Source organism: Girardinichthys multiradiatus, chromosome 17 (assembly GCF_021462225.1).
Source record: "Girardinichthys multiradiatus isolate DD_20200921_A chromosome 17, DD_fGirMul_XY1, whole genome shotgun sequence".
NCBI lineage: Eukaryota > Metazoa > Chordata > Actinopteri > Cyprinodontiformes > Goodeidae > Girardinichthys > Girardinichthys multiradiatus.
In genome coordinates this window covers 20,009,634-20,036,972 of record NC_061809.1, presented here as the reverse complement: position 1 = coordinate 20,036,972, position 27,339 = coordinate 20,009,634, and the positions used below count along the sequence as shown (strand labels likewise).

The window sequence follows — 27,339 nt, the reverse complement described above, 5'->3', positions numbered from 1 at the left end:
TTTATCTTTCTGCAAACATGAAAACCAGTGACTTAGTGTTTGTCATTGCTCTCTTTGCTTCTGTTACATCCATTATGTGTGAGCAAGCATCATTTTCACAAGACTGCCTGGAATGGAAACTCAGCCCTGACTATCAGCTCCAGACTTATCACCCTGTGTGATTTGTAAAACTCAAACACTTTTCATGTCTTGCCAGGAAAGTCAAACTTTCAAAAGTTGGCAGAAAATGAGACCGGAGAAGCCCATATCTCAGTTAATTTTGGAGCTTGTGGCTGCAGAACATATCTGCTCGTCTGTGCACTTACATCCTGTGGGACCTGGATGAAGGCGAAGGTGTACTCTGTGGCCTGTGCTGGCAGGGTCCTGGTGCTGAAGGCAGGAGGCATAGCAGCCAGGCGGGTGCTTGACACAACTTCTCTCTGAGGAAGGACACAGGAAGGACATTTGAATCCCAGCATAGATCATTGTACATATGGGTGATAAAACATCTTGTTATATTACAACACCCCAATATTTCTTATCACAGTAAAGACTGTCTCAGAAGGCGCTATCCAGTTGCTGATGGCATCATTTTATTATGAGCCCTGGAAGTGACTCCTTAACTACCAACATATGTTTGAGACATCAATTATGAAAGGAAGTACTTCTTGTAGGACAAAATTTGGATGCATTTGCAAAGCAACCTGCACCACTTTTAAGTTTGTTTGGCAGAATTATGGAAGGACAAAGTGAAAAACAAAATATAAATAAGATCTGTAAGAACTAGGAGAACTGCATCAGGCTAACCATTGCTAAAGTTGCTAACAAAGGTGAAGGAAGCATCTACTTTGAATCCTCCTGGCACCAGGGTTGCCCCACAATGCAATGGGACATACTGGTGCAGTTTGAAGTAGAAAAGGGAGAGGAATCTTTTTTTGTTGATAAATTGCTTCTAATAAATAACCTTCTAATCATTTTACAGCTGTTGATACATCCAAGTAGGTGCAAGCTCCATCTGCTTTTCCGCTTTGCTAAAGTTAGGAGGAAGACTGTCTGAGATGTAATGCATTTAAAATGCATAGACAGCAAAAAAAGCAGAAATATAGTTTATTGACATTAAAAAACTATGCCTGAAAAGTCTGAATTTGATGATGCAGTGAGAATGGTATGTTTACATCACATTCAAAAACATAGTCTTGTATGTTATGTCTAAAGGAGGATTATGCGCATGGATGCACACTCAATGGGCCAGTGATTGGGATCTGTCACTTTTCACTATAATCCGTTACATTTTTTTGAACTATTACGTCACAGTAGCTGTAAATAACGCTAAAATGACGGAAAACTTTATTTTAGAGATTAATTTATTGTGTGTTGATATGACATCCTGGCCTTTGTTTTGATAGCAGTAGCATTGTGCCTTCTGCTTATGCTAGTGTTGTGTGCTGCTGCTCCTTGAGTACAGAACCGTACTGCGTGTTTTGAATAGTATTATTAACAGCTTTTGACGTTACTGTCTTGTTTCGGCGGCACTAGATAATTGTCATCACACTACAAAAATGGCTGAACGGGTTAAAGTGCAGTGCTCCTTGACCTCGAGGGGGGCGAAGTGTAAAGTGCCTCAGTAGCATTAAAAGAGGCCCCACCAAGAGTGGCTCTCAGATGCACCTCAGAACAGGGATAAAAAAGGGGAGCTACAATAACAAGGAATTCAGACCAAAGCATTGCAGTTCCACAATATATAGACCACAACTGAATGATTTAAGGTTGAAAAGAAGGGATTGAAAAGCATGATATGATGTCCCCTTTAACACACTTGATTTTGAGTTTAGTAAAAACTAAAAGGACATGATTTGATGCATAAATGGGGATAATCTTTATTACTTTCTCTTTTTATTGTTTCTTAATCAGTGAAATAAAAATTGCTAACATCATTTAGAAATGTATATTTCTCAAAGTCACACCTTAAAGAAAACCAGAAAATCTACAGGTCCTTCTCAAAATATTAGCATATTGTGATAAAGTTCATTATTTTCCAAAATGTCATGATGAAAATTTAACATTCATATATTTTAGATTCATTGCACACTAACTGAAATATTTCAGGTCTTTTATTGTCTTAATACGGATGATTTTGGCATACAGCTCATGAAAACCCAAAATTCCTATCTCACAAAATTAGCATATCATTAAAAGGGTCTCTAAACGAGCTATGAACCTAATCATCTGAATCAACGAGTTAACTCTAAACACCTACAAAAGATTCCTGAGGCCTTTAAAACTCCCAGCCTGGTTCTTCACTCAAAACCCCAATCATGGGTAAGACTGCCGACCTGACTGCTGTCCAGAAGGCCACTATTGACACCCTCAACCAAGAGGGTAAGACACAGAAAGAAATTTCTGAATGAATAGGTTGTTCCCAGAGTGCTGTATCAAGGCACCTCAGTGGGAAGTCTGTGGGAAGGAAAAAGTGTGGCAGAAAACGCTGCACAACGAGAAGAGGTGACCGGACCCTGAGGAAGATTGTGGAGAAGGGCCGATTCCAGACCTTGGGGGACCTGCGGAAGCAGTGGACTGAGTCTGGAATAGAAACATCCAGAGCCACCGTGCACAGGCGTGTGCAGGAAATGGGCTACAGGTGCCGCATTCCCCAGTCCTGGGCTACAGAGAAGCAGCACTGGACTGTTGCTCAGTGGTCCAAAGTACTTTTTTCGGATGAAAGCAAATTCTGCATGTCATTCGGAAATCAAGGTGCCAGAGTCTGGAGGAAGACTGGGGAGAAGGAAATGCCAAAATGCCAGAAGTCCAGTGTCAAGTACCCACAGTCAGTGATGGTCTGGGGTGCCGTGTCAGCTGCTGGTTTTGGTCCACTGTGTTTTATCAAGGGCAGGGTCAATGCAGCTAGCTATCAGGAGATTTTGGAGCACTTTATGCTTCCATCTGCTGAAAAGCTTTATGGAGATGAAGATTTCATTTTTCAGCACGACCTGGCACCTGCTCACAGTGCCAAAACCACTGGTAAATGGTTTACTGACCATGGTATCACTGTGCTCAATTGGCCTGCCAACTCTCCTGACCTGAACCCCATAGAGAATCTGTGGGATATTGTGAAGAGAACGTTGAGAGACTCAAGACCCAACACTCTGGATGAGCTAAAGGCCGCTATCGAAGCATCCTGGGCCTCCATAAGACCTCAGCAGTGCCACAGGCTGATTGCCTCCATGCCACGCCGCATTGAAGCAGTCATTTCTGCCAAAGGATTCCCAACCAAGTATTGAGTGCATAACTGTACATGATTATTTGAAGGTTGACGTTTTTTGTATTAAAAACACTTTTCTTTCATTGGTTGGATAAAATATGCTAATTTTGTGAGATAGAAATTTTGGGTTTTCATGAGCTGTATGCCAAAATCATCCGTATTAAGACAATAAAAGACCTGAAATATTTCAGTTAGTGTGCAATGAATCTAAAATATATGAATGTTAAATTTTCATCATTACATTATAGAAAATAATGAACTTTATCACAATATGCTAATATTTTGAGAAGGACCTGTATATCGGCCAGAAAAAGCCTGATTGGTGCATCTCGACTCATTTCTAAATATAAAAAAATGACATATGAATAATAATGTATGTTAATGGCATAAAATCTATTAAGCCTGTGAAAGCTCTGATCAGTTACGGATCCATATAGGTATTAGTGTGCTGAAAAGTCAGATAAATACAGCCGTGAGAACCGAAGAAGTAATTTAACGACCCTCTCATACCTTAGGTTAATGTGTTCATTGAACTGTCCAGTCTAGACAGAAAATATTTCTGTGATTCATTATGATACAAGGTTAAGATTTATCTACATGATATTAGACTTTGATGGGCCTTTGAATGTAGGCTTTAAACCCGAAATGACAAAAGTGCTCTGCTGTGTTTGCTAATGACCACATAATAATTCAAGTAGAGGCCTATAGCTGCGAGAGGTGGCAATATTGTAAGCTAATTGCTTGTGACACAAGGGCACAAAATCAAGGCCAGCCTGACTCAACCTGGAATGACGCAAAACTACTACAACTGATGTGCTGCAGATATCAGCTTGTCTTTTGTGTGTGTGTGTGTACCAGGTCAGCCTCGGAGAATAACACTTTTAGCAACACGCCAGGATGCATTGCATCTGCCAACCAAACCACGGTTTGTCCCCCTGCTCTGAGGTCAGTCGCACACTGTGCCGCTCCACTGCATCATGGGAAAACTCCCGCAGGGCGGGGGTTGGCTGCATGAGCCACTCAGTGATGATGCAAGCATGCGCACGCACGTGGGCAGAGACAAAAACACAGCCTTCGTCATCACTGAGTAAAATTTAAAATATCCAGGGACAGGAAAATGTGCAATTGCAATATTTCTGTTGAATTTTGCAGTGATGATGCCATCTTTTTTTGCCATCAAGATGTTCCATGAGCTTTAGAATGGCACTTTGTGATTAAAATTTTGCAAATCCCAATACTCCGATGATGATTGCTGAAGCTCGGAACTAGAGGTTCAGATTAAGACCGTAGCTCTGGAGGCAAAAAAACTGTTGAAAAACAATTAAAAAAAAAACTCTCAAATTTTATGTGTCAAATCAACATAAATGCCCTGATACAAACTGAAATCAAAGCCTTTACTTTTCCAGACCAAGCAAAAATCCTGCTCTAAACCTTTTCTGCTTCGTCAATAAACAATACCAGAAAAACAAACAAGCTGGCATTTTGTCTCTCACATAAACTTCAGCTAAAAGGGCAGAGAGAGACTTCTTTGTACATGAAAATGAAAACAAGATTGGATGTAAGATGTCTTACGTGCATGTTTTTCAACTCTAAAGATCAGCACTTTGCTTTAATAAGAACACTTTTCCTCCACGCACACACACAATCAGATTTATTGCCACAAAGTTACTCACGTTCCCATAGTCGATGTAGAAGACGTGAACCTTCGCCAGTGACTCAACTTTCTCCACTCTGGCTCTGTACCTGCAGCAGCAGAAGAAGAATAATTGGAGGGAAAAAGAAGGACAGAGAGAAGAGGAGAGGGGGGAGAATAGAGCGTAGGGAAAGAGAGATGAAGACAGAGGGCACAAGAGGAAAAGGAGATGAGTAAATGATTCTGTGCTTATTTCCCTGGGGAGAAGGTGTTGGAGGATCTGTCTGTTGTGATCGGGGTAGAGTAGCGGGATAGGATGAACAGGCTGGGGGTGTGATGGTTAAGGTTGGGGGGGGACAAAGGGGGATCTATCAGGACATGGGCGGGTGGTGAAAATTGCACGGAGGCCTCTTTGCAATAAAAGGCAGAAATTTAAACCTGGTTTTTGTCTTGTAGAAAATGATGTTAGTGCATTAGTGCTAATCATTGAGACCCTGCAGGTTTTTCATTGTCATTTGCGATTTTCTAGCACATCTGGAAAGCTCAATAAAAAGTTTATGAAAAAACAATCAGTCAGTGACAGATTAAATGAAAAATCCAACTGCTTGAGTAATGCCTAAATTCATAACATAGCTGCAATAAGAACATATTTTTCCTCAAAATATATGCAGAGCATCACCTCAGCTGGCCATCACTGATTCCTGAATATAAGAAAGAAATGAGCGCAGTGATGACAAATTGGCAGCAGAGCAAGGAGAGCTGAAAAAGGCCAAATAATTAGGTTTACGTGGGTGAAGTGAGAATAATGAACAAAAACTGAGAGAATAAGAAGGAGTTTGAGAAAATGAAAGTGACTGATGAACAGAGGTTTTATTCTCTTCTGTTCGTGTTTCTGGGAGGACTTGCATGGTAACAAATGTTTAATTACTCCCCTAAAGAAACAAGTCTCCATGGTGAATGAACCATGGAGTACCAGGATACAAAGAAAGAACAATGCAAACATAATTAGCTTGCTGAATAATACACGGGTGCCAGAAAGACACAAATCAACACAATTTTCCTGCAGTTTTAATGACAGACATTTATTTTCCAACGTGAAGATAAAGACTACAGGTTTTCTGTTTAAAGTGTCCCCTGACCTGTACTGGTGATGTATGAAAGATTAACTTGTGTTTTGCCCTAAAAGCAGGACAGGAAGATGAAGGACAACACCTGTGTTGGATGAACATTTGGGTTTTAATTAGTTTTGTGATCTTTCTCCCCCCCCCCTCTCCTTCTTGACATACTCCCTCTCCTCCTCTCGATTGCAGTGACTTCTATGTGTCCCCCATGACCATCTGTGAACTTTAAACACCCAGTGAAGAGACTCGGAGAAGAGATTTTTGTGTGTTACTCCCAGGAAACTCCTGCTTCTTAAAAGCTAATCAAAACACTCTAGGTGACTGCAGCGGATGCATCAGAGAACAAAATCTGTTGAATTTAAAATTGCTCAAACGCTGGAGGAAAGAAAAACAAATATAAACAAATAAATCACCTTGGTTTCATGTGAAGCCTTACAACAAAACGTTGGCTCCTGCTATTCATGTGGATGTTTTTCTAGCAGTGCTGATATATTCTCCCCGTTTCAAACTGATTAAGGAACTCTTCTGTGCACAAACCAGACAAAGACGGAGCGTGCTGGAACAGTGTGATCCACAGCAACCCAACCACTCAAGAAAAAAAAGGGTCAAATGAGTGCCTTATAAGGAGCAGGCTCTGGCGAAGAAAATCTGTTGTCGTATTAGGACACCTCAACATCTATTCTAACTTAAAATGGCTACTGGGTAGTTCTATTAGGGGGTTGGGAGTCTAACCTTTTGCTCATTTTTGCTGAAATATTTTGTTTGATGATTAAAACAGTTATGTATTTGTTTATCTGCAATAAAATCACTTTATTTTCTAGAAATAAATTAAAACAAGATTAGATGTTGATATGCAATTTTTTTTTACTAGAGAACTGGAAATTTATGGGTTTTTTTTTTTACATGACTGTTGTTTTACCACTTTAGTGAGGTGTTTAAAAACAAAGTCAGATGAAGCAAAGATATACAAGAAGGTATTTAAAGAAAAACTCTATTCTGCAGAAGCATACTAGTTTTTCTACACTCTTTATAAGATGAATTCTTTCTGTTGTGGGACATGAGGGACATAGAAATGTTGGCAGCCTGTTTAAAAGTTTCCAAATTAAAGCAAGATTTTACATTTTGTAATGCTAACTGCATGAATCTTGCTAATTGCCAATTTTCAGTATATCCAGAAAGTAGGGGAAAAACACTATTATGATGTTGCATAGAATTTTACAAAAATAAGTAATGTCAGGTCAGAGCTTAATAAACTTGATGATCAGAAATCAGCCATAAAATCTCTAATCAGTGCAACTATACAGGTCCTTCTCAAAATATTAGCATATTGTGATAAAGTTCATTATTTTCCATAATGTCATGATGAAAATTTAACATTCATATATTTTAGATTCATTGCACACTAACTGAAATATTTCAGGTCTTTTATTGTCTTAATACAGATAATTTTGGCATACAGCTCATGAAAACCCAAAATTCCTATCTCACAAAATTAGCATATTATTAAAAGGGTCTCTAAACGAGCTATGAACCTAATCATCTGAATCAACGAGTTAACTCTAAACACCTGTAAAAGATTCCTGAGGCCTTTAAAACTCCCAGCCTGGTTCATCACTCAAAACCCCAATCATGGGTAAGACTGCCGACCTGAATGCTGTCCAGAAGGCCACTATTGACACCCTCAAGCAAGAGGGTAAGACACAGAAAGAAATTTCTGAACGAATAGGCTGTTCCCAGACTGCTGTATCAAGGCACCTCAGTGGGAAGTCTGTGGGAAGGAAAAAGTGTGGCAGAGAACGCTGCACAACGAGAAGAGGTGACCGGACCCTGAGGAAGATTGTGGAGAAGGGCCGATTCCAGACCTTGGGGGACCTGCGGAAGCAGTGGACTGAGTCTGGAGTAGAAACATCCAGAGCCACCGTGCACAGGCGTGCGCAGGAAATGGGCTACAGGTGCCGCATTCCCCAGGTCAAGCCACTTTTGAACTAGAAACAGCGGCAGAAGCGCCTGACCTGGGCTACAGAGAAGCAGCACTGGACTGTTGCTCAGTGGTCCAAAGTACTTTTTTCGGATGAAAGCAAATTCTGCATGTCATTCGGAAATCAAGGTGCCAGAGTCTGGAGGAAGACTGGAGAGAAGGAAATGCCAAAATGCCAGAAGTCCAGTGTCAAGTACCCACAGTCAGTGATGGTCTGGGGTGCCGTGTCAGCTGCTGGTGTTGGTCCACTGTGTTTTATCAAGGGCAGGGTCAATGCAGCTAGCTATCAGGAGATTTTGGAGCACTTCATGCTTCCATCTGCTGAAAAGCTTTATGGAGATGAAGATTTCATTTTTCAGCACGACCTGGCACCTGCTCACAGTGCCAAAACCACTGGTAAATGGTTTACTGACCATGGTATCACTGTGCTCAATTGGCCTGCCAACTCTCCTGACCTGAACCCCATAGAGAATCTGTGGGATATTGTGAAGAGAACGTTGAGAGACTCAAGACCCAACACTCTGGATGAGCTAAAGGCCGCTATCGAAGCATCCTGGGCCTCCATAAGATCTCAGCAGTGCCACAGGCTGATTGCCTCCATGCCACGCCGCATTGAAGCAGTCATTTCTGCCAAAGGATTCCCGACCAAGTATTGAGTGCATAACTGTACATGATTATTTGAAGGTTGATGTTTTTTGTATTAAAAACAATTTTCTTTTATTGGTCGGATGAAATATGCTAATTTTGTGAGATAGGAATTTTGGGTTTTCATGAGCTGTATGCCAAAATCATCCATATTAAGACAATAAAAGACCTGAAATATTTCAGTTAGTGTGCAATGAATCTAAAATATATGAATGTTAAATTTTCATCATGACATTATGGAAAATAATGAACTTTATCACAATATGCTAATATTTTGAGAAGGACCTGTAGTTTGCCACACTGTTGGTAAATGTCAATCTGAGAGCAACTGGTTGGGATTGTACGAAGCGCTGACAAACAGTTTTGTTTAAACAGTGTTTCTAAAGCCTGGTGACATTAGGACATTCATTTACAGTCATAATGGAATAACCGATTATGTGACTTGTGTTGTTAAATGGTGTCCCAGCACTGTAATCCTCCACAGGAATTTAGAATACAGCAGATGGAAGATCAAACATTTACTGGAGAAATAATTGAATATAATGATATTGTACAGAGCTGGTTCTCTGGTGTGGAAGAGCTAACCACTTCTTTAAAAATAACAGTAAACAACTGGTTCACCTCTAGAACAGCTGGAATAAACCCTTGTGAAGTTTTTAAAGAACGAAATGCACACGTACCATTCACCATCAGCAAACATGGCTAGGCAGTTATCCCCTCTCTGTGGTGAATAGGATCCTTCAACAGGTGGATGGGCAGCGATCTCTGCTCTCATGGTTTCCATCAGACTCTCTAACTGGCCTCCTGATGGAAACAAAGATGGGTGAAAATTAAAAATTCCATATTATAGTTAAGTTTTATCTTCTTTATAAGATACAATATTGGTGTTATACAAGCAATTCAATTTTTGTCCTTGATACAGACATGTTTGTTTCTCCTTTATTACCAGATTCCTCATTCAGAATCAATGGACACAGTACAAAATATTATAAATGACGGGCCTGATTTTTTTCCCCTTTTGTCTTTTAAATAAAGGTTATTGCTGAAGAAGTGCAAATACTTGGCTTTTATTTGTGCGACCAGAATCAGACAACATTTTTATTTTACATCAAGTAGAGCTTTTAACAATTTGTTTATATAAAAACAATTTCAACACAGCTGTCCAAAGAATAACGCTGCAAAGTTTAAACAAATTTCATTGACAGATTTTGTTTTTATTTTGTGGAACTAGCTGTCTTTATTTCACAGTTTACAGACGACAAATGGGCCCGAGAGAGAAGGCAGAAACACATGCAGCAAAGGTCCCAGGGTCGAGAATGGCACCGTGGGCGGCCTCTGTGCATGATGCTCGCACTCTACCTCTACACCATGCGCTGCGCCCGATTATTAAATTTAATGTATGATTATTACTTTTCCCTTTGTCATATCATGTTGCTTCAAACAACTTAAAAAAATGTATAATTACTTCATTTCAAAAAGCAGCTGGGTAAGAAGAGAGATGGGAGATTTTTGTAATCCAGCTCTGATAGCATAAAATGAGCAAGAATGAGGTCAAAAGTATTCTTAGCACCTTTACTTACTGACACCAAAATTACTAAAATAAATGCTTAGTGGCTTTTGCAGCTGTTAAGCCCATTAAAACTATGCAGCTTATTCCGGTTTGACCCTGGTGGTAAAGTAGAGCTTTGAGTTAAGCCAGCTCTCCCAGCGGGCCTTTATGGCCTATCAAGCCATTATATCATGTGCCGCAGACCTATTATGGTGGACTCAAGGTAAGAATGTGGCTGTCGATACGCTGGGAGACGGAGGAATCGAATAGTAAGTCACTCCATCTGGGGAACCAATGACTGCGGTAAGTGGCTGCCTGATTTGCAACCATCAGTCCAAATTGGGAAGCTGATTGTGAACGGCAAGTACGTGAATCTTCGAGAGAGCTAGGTTTCAGCTGTACGTGCAATACATACGGTACATTTGTGTGTTTTAGAGGGTGATTACTTAGCCTGCGTGTTTTCGTTGGAGCAGTATGAAGTGTATGGAAGCAATTACAGCAGCCAGTTTAGTAAAGCAGCCAATAGGAATTTCCAAGGTGATATTTTGTGAGCCATTTTCACAAATCAGCCTCCTGGAAGGGGTCTGCGGGCAACTGGTCATCTTTATTCAGACATTTGGATGATTATAAATCCAAGCAGGGCTAATGATCTGTTTAGTCATCACTTCACTTTAGGCATTGAAATTACATGAGCCTTATTTCTAATACTCTTATAAATGAGAAGCTTTTTGCGGAAACAGTAAATAAATGGAGTCAGTGTAGTTCTGCTGATGATGCATGTTACTACCAAACAAACAGCTTGCAGGCAGACACCTTTATATTTCTGTACAACTGCTCCTGGTTGTCATTAACCCCTAATATTATTTATGCTGGCGGAGAACAAGAAAATATGAATAATTATGCTGTTTTCCCACAGTTATCTACGCTGAGACAGGCAGACAGCTGCCAACCAATAGCTCGGGAGACATTCATTTGCATGTCAAACTTGAAGAGGGAAAAAAGATAGGAATGCAAAGAAATTTAGTGAGAAGTAAAGTGGGAGGAGAAAGCTGGGGGGTCAGTTTAATTTTGGACAATGAGAGTATGGGTGTGCACATATCTCCTTGCACAGCCACTCTTATGCTGGTAGGTAATGAATACAACAATAAATGAAAACATCCTGGTGGTGATCTAACAAATGAACATAGCATCTAAAAGCTGTATGACACATAAAGGCATTGACCTGTATGAGATTGTTCCAGCATAATCAAAAAAAGACCATGATTTCATGGGCTGACTGAAATTTAAAACAATGATATATAACAGGGCTGTTTTCATACATGAAGAGCAAGACTGAATATAAACCTGCTAATTTTACAAGTAATTTCCAAGTCAACGAATGTGGACAGCTATAAGAAGCTGATATTAGCCAGTTAATTTGTTGGATTATTTTTTGCGGTACAGATGGATGGCGATCAATAGTTTCCACAACATGACTGTCCAGTTTTCCCAACCAGAAATATTTTCAAACAGCCTTTATTCACACAACAGATGAACAGTGTGTGACAACAGCTGGGAGAGGGGCATCGCTGCATTAATCTATGCTCCTTACTGTCATACAAAATTCTTCTAATTCCAGCACATACTCTGGCATTTCCTTAAAAAGGACTTTAAACTGAATGCTCAATATAACACAATTGTTTTTGAAGCCATAACTCTTTAAAACCTTGTTATACCTCAACACCGACAACTGGTCTGTGTCCAGACACATGCAGGCACCTACAACCTCAAGGAGATAATAAAATAGGAAGTAATATTGTTTGTATTACAAGCTTGAGCAACATATATTCAACAAACAAGACTTTATTTTCCATGACATATCAGCAGTTTATTTAGGTTATGAAAATGAGACTTTCAGCAGCTAACAGCAAGGCTAAACAAACTGCAGCAAAAGGTGCCCTGTATTCAGCTTTCATCTCATCTGTTATGAGACATCTTGGATTTAGACATTTTTGCAGTCCTTTGACATAACATGCACTTATATTTTAGCAATATTAGTGTATGTTGTGCCTTTCATGAAATACTAATTAAAACTCAAACCTAGCTGCCAATATCATGTAACAAAAACAATCTTTACATGCTGCAAGTGAGCAGAGCGAGCAATAAACCATCTGCAGTGATTTGAACAAACTTTTGCCCAAGAACAGAGCCCAAGTTGAATTCTGAAAAAACAACAGCCAGGAAGAAGGAAGTGCAGCTAGAATACACTGCATTACAGAAGCAGATTCCTATTCAATGCTGGCAGAGGGACAATCAAATATCTCCTTGCAGAAGGGGTAAACCGTGTCAAGCATGAGTGCTCATTTTGTGTTGAAGCAAGCGCCAAAGCGATGATCCAAAACGCAGCCAAACCAATGACTGTGCCTGATGCTAGCCAATTTTTTTTTATCCTCATCTTGTTATCCCTCTGTCTTTTTCCCCTCCTCATTCTGTAATTTGTTTATACATGATAATGGCTGCAGCTGTTTGTAAATCATATATAATTACATTTTGAATACTGAGCACAAAGTGAAGGACCGATTAGGCTTTAAAAGAACGAAATATAATGGAGAATGCAGGAGCAGACAGGGAGGAGAGTGGTGGTGACGGTTTTACAGGTTGGTTATGATCATATTAGATGATCTTGTGGCACACAGTGTGGAAGGGAAGACAAAGGGGTGGGAAGAGAAAAAGCCGATGAAAACAGCGGATCAAGTGCCCTTTCAGCAGGCATCCCAAGGCTCTGGTGAATTCTATTAAGCTGTTTACAAAAGCCATTAAAACACTGAAGGATAAATAATCACACAGTATGAGCGAGCCACAGGCTGAGGCAGAAAGAGCAGTGGTTGTTTGTAAAAGCAGCCCAATTTCCATATTTTAACATTTATAAGAAATACATTTTGAACCTACCTGATGTCTATCTAGAAAAATGACACCTGCCATGGGACGTAGAAGGTAAAGGTGACAGGAAACAAACCAAGAACTTAAACCCATTTTTCTCATGGTACAACAGCAAAATTAAACGTTTATGCATAATTGTAAAGTAGAAGTAAAAGGATGGATTGTTTATAAATCTTTTGCAAATAAAACCTGGAGAAGCATGGCATGCATGGCATTCAACCCCTAATGTCAACACTGTAGAACCACAGTAGCTCTAACTGTAACAGCTTTGCAGATCTAGAGACTGACATTTTTCCCCATTCGTTTTTGCAAAATAGCTCAAGCACATTCACATTAAATTGATAGCATCTATGAACAGCAACATTCAACACTAATTCTCATTTAGATTTAGGTCTGGACTCTTACTGGGTTATTCTAACACATGGATAGGCTTTGATCTAAACCATTCCTTGGTACATTGTTGGTCTATCTTTAGGGTTGTTGCCCTGGCTCAAGGTGAACCTCTGCCCCAGTCGCAAGCATTTTTCAACCCATAACAGGATTTTTACCAGGATTGCCCTGTATTCAGCTCCATCCATTTTCCTATAAACTCTAACTCTGTTCCTGTTGTACAAAATCATACCCACAGCATAATACTGCCACAGCAATGTTTCATCATTGGGATTCAATGTTTAGCATGATGTGCAGAGTCAGTTTTCCACATTTCCATGTTTGGCATGAAGGTGAAAAGGTCCAGTACTGTTCTCACCTGACCAGAACACCTGTTTGCTGTGTCCTCTACATGGCTTGTTGCAAAATATAAACTGGATTTCTTATGGTGTTCTTTCAACAATGCCATTATTCCTAAAATGGTAGATTTGTGAAGTGAATGACAAATAGGTAACCATTGACAGAACTTGACTGCACTGAATTTTATTGAAGGGTATTCAATAAAATGAGGCTAAATACAAATGCATGCCACACTTTTAGGATTTATATTTACAAAAAAAAAAAATCATCAGAAGTAACATATAACAAAAACATATGAAAAAATGCGCCAGGGGTATAAATATTGTTGTAAGGCACTGTAATTTATGAAGAAATCACTGAGGCAAGACAGACAAGAGTTGTTGCTCTAATAAGAGACCCCCCAGAGGACTACAGTTACTCTTAATGAATGGATGGTCTATCATCTAGCAGCCAAAACACACCCTTACCAGAGCATGCAACTGCTAGAGGTCTTGTGAGACATGCTAAGTAAGGCTGGTCAATGGAGAACCAGCACCCCCTTGGGGCATGTCAAGTAGGGAGCTAAGACAGGAGAAAGTCAACTTTCTCTTCTTACTGACTGATGTTTTATGAACCGTCAGTTTCTGTCACCATAAAAAAAACAATGATCCTATTTCTTGGCCCACACGGCTTCACTCCCTCTAGAAAGGGATATGGATTGTACCTTATGTGAAACCCCACTTACTACCACCAATTACCCTCCTCCTTTCTTTTCTTGTCAACAGTCTGGAGTCTCTTACACTAAATTACTGTTTCTGTAATTGGAAAAGCCTTCACTGAAAAAAGTAAACAAAGAAGGCATCTAAGCGGTCTCTTGTATCCGTCTCTCCCGTTTCTGCCACCCGTAAAGGCTAACTGGCTGAGGCTAATGGCTTGATTTAATTGTCACCGGTCCAAAAATACTGATGGGATAAGATTTGTATTCTCCAAATTAGTTCAATTGTGCAAACATTTGGCCAATTTTAAAGAAAACCCTTTTGGACCTAAAAGGAGGAACACCACTGTGAAAAATACCACTTGGTCATTCCCATTCAGGTAATGGTTCCAAATGCTGACAGTGTGAATCAAGCTTTCCAGGGGTAGAGAAGAATACCAATGGGGGATCCTTATTTTCCATGTAAAATCAAAAGCATCCCAGCGAAAACAGACAAGTGAGCTGACCTTTTAGAAGCAAACTTGCATCGCTGATTGAATAATATATGACTTGGAAGATAATAGATTATCCAGGAAGAGTCTGACCTCTAACCACCACATCTTCTGCAGTAACAAAAACCTGCGGAAGTGAAATAGCACCATCGGCTGTCAGATCTACAGCAGTTTTCACTTACATTGCACCTGGGAAGTCTTTACAGTGCTGGATTTTTTTCACATTTTGTTATATATCAGCCTTATGCCAAAATGAATGAAAATAAATTTTCCAGAAACGTATACACACAATACACCTATAATAAGCGGTTGATAATGGCTTAGTCTCTGCTCTGCACGAAGTTCAAAAAATTGTCTTAGAAACAGGATTGTATCAATGTACGGATCTGAAGAAATGTACAGAAAAATATGCAGTTTGAAAGACTTGTCAAGAACAGTGGAATCCATCATCCATAAATGGAAGAAATACTGAACCGCTAGCACTCTCCTTTAAACTGGCAGGCCAGCCGATTTCAGCAATCAGGTTGGAAGAGCTTTTTGAGGAATTTCCTTCTAATCAAAGACCCCATGAGAAATAAACACAGTGATGCCAAGCTGTCTGGGATTTTATTCAAACTTGCAAGGAGAGAGATCCCACATCAGAGTACAGACAGCAGAAGCACAAACTTTCTCTAAGATGAGAAGGTCACTGATGTTAATATATCTAGATAGGTGCTACATTTTGTGGGAATATCCAACATCGCAGGAAGTCAGAGCTTGAATGTAGCCCAATAAGCAGCTTGTTCTGCATTTTAAAAGGTTCAGATTGGTTCTGCTGTAGATATCCTTATCATAGTAGACAGGCAGACAGTTTTACAGAAGGGATAATGAGAAATTCACCCCAGGGCAGACTACACAAACACACAAGAACTTGCAGTCTGAATGAAGCACAATTTTCCTATCAGACATGATTAAACATGCCTGCCTAAGGAACCATCACTCTGGAGAATGAGAGGTTCAGAAGAAGAACAATTTCTACAGTACTCAATAGTATCCAACAGGCCTGTATGGTAGAAGGAACAAACAGAAACCACTCATCTGGAAAAGGTACAACAGCCCACGTAGAGTTTGCCCAAGGTAAAGGACTCTTAGACCATGAGAAAAAAAATTATCTGGTCTAAAACAACGTTTGGTCAGAATGCCAAATATCACACCTCGAGGAAAATAGGAGCCACTTAGGAGCCACAATGACCAGCCACTTCGATGTCTTCTATTCAGGCCTCCGTGCTCTCCACAGTACAGAGACGGCTCTTGTCAAGGTGTTCAATGACATCCATATAAATGCACACTGTGGAAAAACCACAGTGCTGGTATTATTGGACCTTAGTGCAGCATTCGACACTGTTGATCACTCCATTTTATTAGAGCGCCTGGAAAACTGCGTCGGCCTTTCTAGTACAGCACTCAATTGGTTTAAATCTTATTTGAAGGACAGGGAGTTTTTTGTGTCAGTAGGTAACTTTACATCAGAGACCACAAAAATCACATGTGGCGTTCCCCAAGGGTCCATCTTAGGGCCTCTCCTATTCAATATCTACATGCTCCCCCTAACGCAGATTTTAATAAACAACAACGTAAGTTATAACTATGCAGACGACGCACAGCTATATGTTATGATGTCACCAGGTTACTATGAACCCATTCAAGCGCTTGGTAAATGCTTAGAAGAAATCATTGCATGGATGTGCCAAACTTTTCTTCAGCTGAATCAAAACAAAACTGAAGTAATAATCTTTGGACAAAAGAAAGAGCATTTAAAAGTTAGCACACAGCTTCAGTTAATACAGCTAGAAACCACCAATCAGGTTCGAAATCTGGGTGTAGTGATGGACTCAGACCTGAACCTTCAGAGGCACATAAAGACAGTAACAAGGTCAGCCTTCTATCACCTGAAGAACATTTCCAGGATTAAAGGACTAATGTCTCAGCAGGACCTTGAAAAACTAATTCATGCGTTCATCTTTAGTAGGCTTGATTACTGCAACAGTGACTTCTCCCTAAAAAGTCGATCAGACAGCTGCAGTTGATCCAGAACGCTGCTGCCCTCGTCCTCAATAAAACTAAGAAAGTGGAGCACATCACCCCGGTTCTAAAGTCCTTACACTGGCTCCCTGTAGCTCAGAGAATAGACTTTAAAATACTTCTGTTAGTCTATAAATCACACAATACATTACAGACCTTTTGTAAGTGTATCAACCACCCAGACCTCTCAGGTCTTCTGGCTCAAATCTACTCTGCATACCCAGAACCAGAACCAAACATAGAGAAGCAGCTTTTAGTTCTTATGCTCCACTAATTTGGAATAAACGCCAAGAAAACTGTAAAAGCACTGAAACCCTAAGTTGCTTTAAATCAAGATTAAAAACTTATTTGTTTAGAATGGCCTTTGACTGTGCCATCTAAACATTATCAGTTAAGTTTTCAGTGTAACTTTCCTTTCATTTTCTTATCAATCATTCTATTCCCTTTCTTTTTTAATAACCTTTATGTCACTGTAATGTACTTTGGCTAATATGTTTATTTTATTTATTTTTTCCTCCATGTGAAGCACTTTGAATTGTCTTGCTACTGAAATGTGCTATATAAATAAACTTGCCTTGCCTTACTTATCACCTAACTAATACCTTTTCAACAGTAAAGCATCATGCCGTGGGGGATGTTTTTTAGCCGCAAGAACTTTAATGCAAATAATGATCAAGGTGATAACTTGCTGTAGAGCGCTCTGGACCTCACACTGGGGCAAAGAGTCATCTTCCAATAGTACAAGACTCTTAGTACACAGACAAGACAACAATGGAATGGCCCAGCAAGCTCATCTCTGGAGACATGTAAAACTTTTCATTCAACTGGAGGGATCTGGCAGGAGAGAGAGTGTGTGTGTGTATTTGTGTGTGTGTGTGGTGGTGGGGGGGGGGGTCAAAAACAGGTGTACCAAGCTTCCAGCATCATACCAAAGGTGCTTCTACCAAGTGAATAAGGCAAACACACCATTTTAATTTTGCCATTATGGCCTAGTATGTGTAAATCCAGTCAAATTTGGAATAAGAACATAAAATGAGTAAAAGGTGAGGTGCTGTGAATACCTTCCAGATGCAGTGTCCCTGCTTGGCTATCTTTAGTGAAGGTATGTGATCAAGAGGGACCCACATAAAGTCCAATTCACAATTTAACAACTAACATGAGACTTTAAAAGGAGAACAGCTAGATGCATTGGACAAACTCAAGTTAAAGACTTCTAATTAGCAGGACTCATCTTTTCTGTCAGCCTGCTAAGGTACTGAGTGCTGGATTTATTTTCATGGCATAAATTCTAATTACAGTCAATGTAAAATTAAAATTAGTATGGTTTTGCAGCTTTAGCATGAATATAATTACATACACCCTAGGATAACAGTTTAGCAATTAAAGCCATTCTCCTTTAATTTGATGTGACCATTTAACTGTTAACTATAATCATTACAACAATGGTCCTATTTAGGGTTTTCTGTCACTTCTTTTGTCTTCAGCCAGAAAGACATGTCAATTAGTTTCTTTCTTGTATTGTTGTAATTAGACTATTTAACCCTTGTGATTTCCAAAAAAGACAAAACCTTTCACACACAAGTAGGAATGTTCTCTACCCCTGGCTTGATGCCCACAACACAGAAAAATGATGACCAAAATCATTTTTATTAATTCCTTCAAAATAAGAAAAGAGGCTGGAATTTATGAGAACTTCTTCTAAGAGTGCATCCATCTCTATTTATTAAGCGTTCTGCTACGAGGTAAAAACCAGTTAGCAGCCTTGACATGACATTCAATTATAGGGCAACTCATCTTTATCAACAGAAATTACAGTACTAATTTTAAGATAATCTTAGTGCAATCAACACCATAAATAAGGAAGGACAAGCAGCATCAAATTAACTCAAGGTCATATAAAACAAAGTATTCATGTCTAAGTATTAAAACCTCAAAGAATACCTACATTTTCAGGCAACTAGATAGAGAACTGCTTTCTGGCCACGCTGCTCTATCAGTAGCTGGCTCCAGCATCATTAGGTGAAGAACAGCTGCTGTGTGTAAAAGGTAGAAATGTGAATAATGTGGACGGAGTGGCACCTGGTTGGAAGGGGAACGACTCCACTCATTACGTGTCTGTATTGGTGCCAGGGAACAAGCTCTAGACAGCATGTCCAGCCAGTCGCACTGCAGCTGAGGCTTGCTGTGAGCACAGAATGTGTGTTTGTTAGTCAGGGTCAGGCCAAGCAATTCAAAACCGTGGAGGTGACAACAACGTGAGGTCCACAGCAGGTGGGGTAGGGTGGTGTGTGTACAAGTGTGTGGTGGTGGGGTTGAAGTGGGTAAAAAGAGCAAGCACCCTAAAGGAAAGTTGCACAAAAATATAATCTCTAGATAAGCACAACTAATTACGATGAAACATATCTGTACCGACTCGGCACAGATATAAGTTAAAACCACAAGTTGATGATAGTGTGGTATTCTGAAACCCCAAGTTTAGAATTTGGCTGAAACCACATTGGACTTCTAAAGTGAAAAGTGATGTGTAGGGATGAATCTGAAAATGACACACTGCATGTCAGCATTCACCTGTCACTGAGAGAGCCTATACTTTTAATGATGTATTACCAAATCTTAACTCTGCTGGATGGACTATTTTAAGAGCCAGTCTCAGCAGGACGGTTTTAGTCACCTCTACTTTAGCACTCATGTAGCTCATGATCCAGACTCGAAAATTGAAATAAGATTTCTTTTTTTTACCCAAAATATTCCTGAAAAACAAATTTATATCAAGCTGTAGAGCTCTAGTGCCTGCCATCACACTTAGTTTGGACAATTTGTTTAGACAATTGTGACCATATAGGATTGAATAAACTGGTTGCAATCACAATATTTAAACAAAGATTAATGTAAAACTGCATTATCTTAGGTGAGTGATAGGTAGCGCTTTTATAGTCTATGTCAAGACTGTTTTGCAACCAGAACAATTTCCAAAAGAGCTGAATTTGTGTTTCTCTAGAGCAAGAAAAAAAGACTGGTTGTCTCCTTTATAGGCATATGACATTCCACATTCACCCAGTTGCTCTCACAAATGCAAACCCATTCATTCACAGATACAGAGATCGGTAGGTTGTCCCTTGCCCAGGGGCACATCGACATGTTGCATAAAGAAGCCAGAATGGAACTCACAACTTTTGGATTGCAAGACCACTATTCTTCCCTCTGATCCACAGTTGCCTCTGTATCACCTCTATTTACAAATGGCAGTAGGAAGGGGTGAAAGCTGAATACCAAAATTTGGTCCTATAGTGATGAGATATGGACAATGACCAGAGATTTTGGATACAACCGGCTGCTCTTCTGCATCGAAAGGAGTTAGCTGACCTGGTTGAGGCATTTGTCCTGGAAGCCTCTAGGGTGTGTGAAATATGCCAGACATCCCACTGGGAAGAAACCCCAAGGTAGACCCTGATGTCACTGGAGAGACTATATACCCCTTCTAACCTTGGAAAGCCATGGGATTCCCAATAATTCCCAGCGGAGTGTTACTGAGGTGAGGGACGTCTGGGTTTCTCTCTCAGACCTATTACTTCCTCAAGTATCTTGGGTTCTTTTTCCACTATGACGGTAGGATGGAGCAGGACATACACCAATTGAGGCCGTGTCTGCTGTAATGTGTGTCTACGTAACGACCCCTACCTATGGTCATAGGATATAGAATTTCACTAGAAAAGAACAATTTGTCTAAAAGGAGTTGAAATGAGCTTCATCCATAGGGTGCCTTAGCTCAGCCTTCAGGATAACATAACAAGCTCCGTTAACTGAGGAGCTTGGAGTAGATGGAATAGATGGAAGAATTTTTAATCACCCCAGAAGGGTTTTTGGTTGCTGGAGGTTGATTAGTATGTTCTGGTGATGTACACGCCCAGAATACTGAATCATTTGGAAAACAAAAAATCCTGTACATCTCTGAAGTGTGTAAACAACAATATTCTAGTTTCAGCAATTTCAGTTTCTACCAAGAAAGACTATGAACCTGTATTTGGCTAGGTTTCAACAAACCCAGTACTCCAGCAGAGTAATATACCATCAACTCTGCATAGATCAGAGTCATCTCCCTTCATGAGCCTGGAATGGCCTATTGTCTTACAGTGTCCAAGGTTGCACAGATCTGTGCTGGTTCGCTTCAGACAGTAATTACATATTGCCTCCAGAGGAAACAACACACAGAAGGAGAACAGTGGGATAAGAAACAGCAGTACTGAAGCAAAGGGGCTGCTGAGGAGTAGAAGGAGCGTTGTGCTGTGTGAGACAAAGATAGATAAATGACTAACTACTTCACCAGATGAAATCCTAAAATAAACCAAGAATTAGAGATAAAAATTCCTAAATCTTCTCAGTAACTGGGAAAATCCTTTCCTAATGTGGAAGTAATCAGTTTTCAAACCAGTGTAAATATATTCATCTGTGAAATGGGGAGGAAACTGTAATTAAATGGCAATAATAAAAATTGGAAAAAGGGCAAAACATGGAGACCCTGGAGAGGGTCTCCATGATACCACGAGCTGCATTTCTGACTGCATTTGAACAGCTCAGAAAATGACTATTTTAGAGACCTATGCATGAACTTGAAAATCTAGAAAGCTGTGAAGGATTTTCAGCAGCCAGTCATCTCTACAGACCACAATGAATAAATAAATAAATACATCCAAGTCTATTACAGAGGCACAACTCCCTCAGGGTTAATGGTTTGGAAACTGCCTCTAAATATTAATGATCATGTTCCTCTGTTCTACTTTAACAACTGTACTACCAATTGACGATGTTTCTCTGGTTTAAACATCTTTTTTCTCCTGAATTCTCAATATTATTACTTGTACACTGCACTGCGTTATTCAGCTAAGATTTTAATGAAATTTGCATAGTTTTTATTTGTGCTTTATTTTGTTTTCAGTTACTTGCTCTTCTGATCAATTCTCACAGAGGGATATTTTATTGCCTTTTGTCTTCCTGTGAGAAGCATGTTTTACAACTACTAAAGGCCCCACTTTTCATTATACTTCTATGATGCTTAAATGTCACTTTGTTTTCCAAATAAAATTCATTGTTTTTCATTTGGGCAAAAATTGAAACAAGTGTAGCCGCAGAGCAGAGACACAACATGCAGCTCTGACTGCACAGTTGTGTTGTGAAAATGTTCTATTTAAACCATGACCTTCCATAAATAGTTTTATGTTCTCTATAAAGGCTTAAAATTACTGAAGATGAGTAAATGGACAGGCACCTGTCATCTTTATTTCAATCTGGCTTTAAATTCCAGGCATAGTACCGAATCTCCTTTATTAAATGTCCATAATGACATTGTTCAGTCAATTGACTAAGTACCCTGTAGCTCTGGTGCTTCTGGACCTTACAGTACCCTTTGATACAGTGGACCACTCAGTCCGCCTGTCTCACCAACATGATTATGTTGGCATCTGTGGCACAGTTTTGAAGTTTTTCAACTCTTATCTGACGGACAAAACCTTTTCTGCCATTGTCAATAGCCTCTCATCCTCTACTGCTCCTCTTTCATCACTGGCTTAGCCACTGTTTGATTGCATCTCTGCAATCAAACAGTGGCTTTTGACTGCTAAATTCAGCAACGTTGTAAAAGACCTCAGGATCAAATCAAACAACGATTTAAAATTAGACATATTACCTTTGACATTTGGTCTGGCTTTTATTATCTTCTATCAAGTCTTCTAAGTCAGGTAAAACCTTTTTTAAACCACTGTGACCTGGAAAAGGCGGTTAATTATTTTATCAGTTCCAGAATCGAATGTTGCAATGCTCTCAATGTTGGTGTCCCCCACTCATCCCTTAGTCGCCTCCAACTTGTTCAGACGGGAACACATCTGTTTTATCCTTACTACATTATCTTCCAGACCATTTAAGAATAGATTGAAAAATATTTGTTTTTAAACCTCTCAACAGCCTTGCCTCCCTGCATTTATCCTGAGTTATTGAGACAGTCAAAATGTACTAAAGGTTCCATGGACTAAGTATATATGTTAGGATGACCGAGCTTTTTCTGTGGCAGCACTATGACTCTGGAAACAGTTTCCACTAGATCTTTGATCTATAACTGAAAGTGGCCTTTTTAAATCAAAGCTCAAGACTTTTATTCATGCAGGGTTTTAATACTACTAAATGTTTACTAAGTCAGTAATTGACTGGATGCAATAAGAAAGTGCCAACTGGTCAGTCAGAAAGTTTAAAAAGCCAATCCTTTTGTGATCAGTTTAAACACTATATCTGAGCTGTGCTGGCAACACTCTTCTGTGTGGAAGTTGTTACTGAAGTATAATCTGTCAGATCCATCTGAACTACAATTAATGGAATTGAGGAACAAACCTGAGGTGACACACAATTACAAAACATCTTTTATGAAACAAAATGAGATCAGAAGAAAATTGTGGATACAAAATGGATGTTCAAAGTAACGAAGGGACGATTCGACCAAAAGTCATTTGGATAGTGTTGTATCAATGTATTATTAAAGTATCTTCCAAAGACTGATGTGAAACAAAATGTATGAATGTTAAATGTCACTGACCAGCTTAAGCTCCTCTCTTGAACTGTGCAGGACTATTTCAAGCATGTAGAACATACTGTAATACCTCTGAATGTGAGCTTTTCATTTAAGTTGGGTCTTAACAAGGTCTTCCTTTGCAAAAATGGCTGGCTGCAGGTTAATTGATGCAACCAAAATATTTAACACATGTTTGGGGACCCGCATAACTGTCTCAAATGAAGCCAACTATTTCAAATGCCTCAGATCATTAACAGGGGCACACAACTGGAAACCCCTCGTGTATATTCTTCTAAAATGTCATATTGTCATCAGTTGTAATCACTGAAGTACTCTGCTTCACAGTGGATCTGTGTGCATAAAAATGTTCACTTAGAAATGCTGTGGGGTGAGGGTGGGGGCATGTAATGATATATTAAAGCACTCAGGTTGTGTGATTTTACAACTTCTAACACTTTGATGTTCAACTCAAGAAGCCCAGGTGACTTAATGTAGCTCTGAGTGTGCACTTGCAGAAATGAAAGAAACCAAGGCAGGAGAGGTGGTGGAGAAGGGAGCGAACAACCCAACAGGAGACGGAAGTAGAGGGTCTGAGGACTGGTCGGGTTTTACTCCACTGCTGAGAAAAGTTTTTTTTAAACTACCACATAAGCTGTGGTAAGAACACAAGCCAATTAAATGAAAAAAAAAAAAAACAACAAAAAAAAACAACAAATATATAAGAAGGCGCTAGGACTGCTGGATCATCTAAAATAAAGGCTTTTTATGAGAAAAGGTTGAATAACTCAAAATTATCCTGTCAAAATACACTGAGCGCAGCAATATAAAAAATGCTGTTTGTGTACAATTCTACATGGAACACTTGGTGAAAAGTTGTATACACTCGACATCCTGCTCTTTCTTAATGTCTCAGAGATATGAAGAGCCTGAAAGACAATATAAAAAAACATATAGCATATTTTTCTATTGTCCTCAAGAGCTGCTAGTGGCATTAACCCAGAGTTCAGGTACATTAATGTGAAGTCTCTTTCTGCCCCTCGAATGACTCCAATCAACCATAAAACCCTAGACAAAGTCACAGCATCATTCCCGACTGACTGAGGCAGCAGTACTACCAGGGGTGGTGGTAAGTTTTTGATTTGGATCTATAACTCGTGGCAAAAGAAGGAGTAATGGTGTAGTTTCACATATTTCTGTGCACTTGAAGATTTTAAGGTATGGTGCTGAAACATACAGAGAAATGCAACCTAAAGGCATGCTTGTGTAAGATTGAATTAAGTCTGGTGAGAGACATGCTTTAAGTTAAAATGATGTTAATTGAAGGTAAATGGATTAATGATGTTGATGAGGCAAATGAAAAAAAGATGGCCAAAGTCAATTTCATGGCCTCTGAAAGTCCACAGCAAGTGGGGACAGATAAGGGGGCAACGGAGAGGAAAGCTACTGAAAACTGGGCAGATCCCATGACCTTACAGATAATGGAGACAATCATTTCCATTTAGAGTTCAGATCTGTTCCATTCTGAAAATAATCAATGTGCTGAAAGAGGGTGTTATTGTATCTGCTTCTTGTTACTTGTGAACCTGGGCACAAATGGACATAATGCAAAAAATCCAAGTTTCTGTTTTTTCCCCAAATTTGAATCAAAAGAAACTAATTAGTCTTTTTTTTTGCTACAACAAACTCTTTAAATGCTTCTGGTATTGCCTTAAAGGATAATTACGTTGTTATTTAATGGCTCTTGGAACACTCACAAAAATCAAATTGCATCAAAACATAAGGCGAGCCTGCCTTTAGATACTCTTGATCAAGGCAAAACAAATGTGTAATTATTGTGGAAGAAAACAACAGTTTTCTTTAATTCTTCTGATGTAGTTCTCTTTTTCAAATGCCTGAAAACTATGTGGACACATCATGAGGTAGTGAATAATTGTCATTTCACAGAACTCAAACACGAGGTAGTATAGACTTTAAAGGCACATTCACAATGTTGGTCCGGTCCAGAGATCAGTAAAAGTAGGACAATTTACCACTTCAGTTGGTCTGGTTTGCTTTCGCTCAAGGATTTTTAGACCAAACAAAGCCATGCAGTTGCAACAGATTGTATCGGGGGCAGTATTGGTCCAGTATTGCACTGATCAAGAAAAAAAAAAAAAAAAAAGCATGTCGAAGAAAGTCCGTCTCATCCGGGTTTCTTTTACTACTTTGGTGTTCAAATCTAGTTTTGTGCCTTCACCTCTTCACTACTCCGCTTAGCTCCAAAAAACTCTTGACTTCAGATTTGCACTTACAATGTTTTTCGTCATCTTCTTCTACTCAAATGTGCTGCTCTTGCATCACTTCGTATGGTATGCTGGGAACAGCACGCATTCCCACTGCAAGTGAGCCCCTCAGGGTCCAGATTAATCATGCCGATACTGCGAGTTGTAGCCATGCCAGGGTATGGTTCTCTGGTCTGTTTCAGGCTCCAGGATGAGTTCACACTGGCGTGATCAGCTCCAGAAACCAGACTCTGGCATGGTAAAAAGCGGTCCAGGTTTTCTGTGAAAGCATTGTGAAGCTAGAGTTTTAAACCGTTTGGATTTACTCAAGACAAGAAACTGAAGAGTTCAGAATTTTCTTCTTTTTCTAAATATATATAAAATAAAAAGATACATAAAATTTGACATCCACAGCAGTGAATCGTTCAAAATCAGACAGACAATCCCATCATATTTTTGCATGAATTATTGTCATAATAAGAATGAAAGTTCAAATACACTGGTCAAAAATGAAGTGATAGGTTTTCAAGTGCTTATTGAGGAAAACAAGCAATGACATTAAATGCTTGGTGACATACTTAATCGTCATTCGTGAAATCCGTCTGGAGGTAAAAGGAACAAAGTTAATGAAAAAGAGCAACATAAAGACCAAGGAATGAACAAGACCAGTCAGGCATAAAGAGGTTGAGAAGTTAAATGTCCTTAGCTTTAAACACCTCAACGAGCACTGTTTGATATATGAGCAAAAAGTGCAAAGCTATCAAGACATGGGCTTCCCCTTAACTTAAAGACCAGGCAATGAGAGCATTAATCAGACAAGCAACTAGTAGACTTATGGCAGCTCTGTTGATCCACAACTCTTCAGAGGACAACTGTTGGTAATGCACTGCACAAAACTGTTCTTAATGAAGTGACAAGAAGACTGCCATTGATGAGAGAAAGACATAAGACATTTAGTTTAAAGTTTGCCACAAACCATTAAGGGGACACAGCAAACACATGGAAGATGCTCTGGTGAGATGAGACCAAAATTGGCATTGATGCAAACACAACCTGTGGCAGGAAACTAACACTGCATGTCCCTCTGACCAAATCATCCCTATGATGAAACAAAGCAGGCAGCATCACAGTATAGGAAAGTTTTTCTGAAGCAGGGGCAGGGAAGCTTGTCAGAGTTGATAAAAAGATGGATTGAGCCAAATACAGGGTAAGTCTTCAAGAACATCCATTTGAGGTTGCAAAATATTTGAGTTTGGGCTGAAGGTTCACATTCAGACATGACATTGACCAAGAACATACACCCAAACCTACATTTGAATGGCTTAGATCAAAGCTTATTCATGTGTTGGAACGGTCCAGTCAAAGTTCTGGCCTAAATCCAACTGATAATTTGTTTCAAGACTTGATAATTTAACACACACATTCCATCAAATTGGATTTAATTTGAGCTTAGCATAACAAGACAGG

The 27,339-nt window shown here is 39.5% G+C and overlaps 1 protein-coding gene across 1 annotated transcript in view; it reads right to left on the bottom strand.

Moving 5' to 3' along the window:
* The window catches only part of snd1 (staphylococcal nuclease and tudor domain containing 1), a 221,806-nt gene that overhangs the window by 24,206 nt on the left and 170,261 nt on the right, over nucleotides 1–27,339 (bottom strand). The window contains exons 19-21 of the mRNA XM_047389164.1: nucleotides 9,296–9,419; nucleotides 4,912–4,981; nucleotides 306–419 (exon numbers count right to left, since the gene is read on the bottom strand). Of these exons, the coding sequence (XP_047245120.1) occupies nucleotides 306–419; nucleotides 4,912–4,981; nucleotides 9,296–9,419 (308 nt within the window). The remainder of the gene's footprint in view (nucleotides 1–305; nucleotides 420–4,911; nucleotides 4,982–9,295; nucleotides 9,420–27,339) is intronic.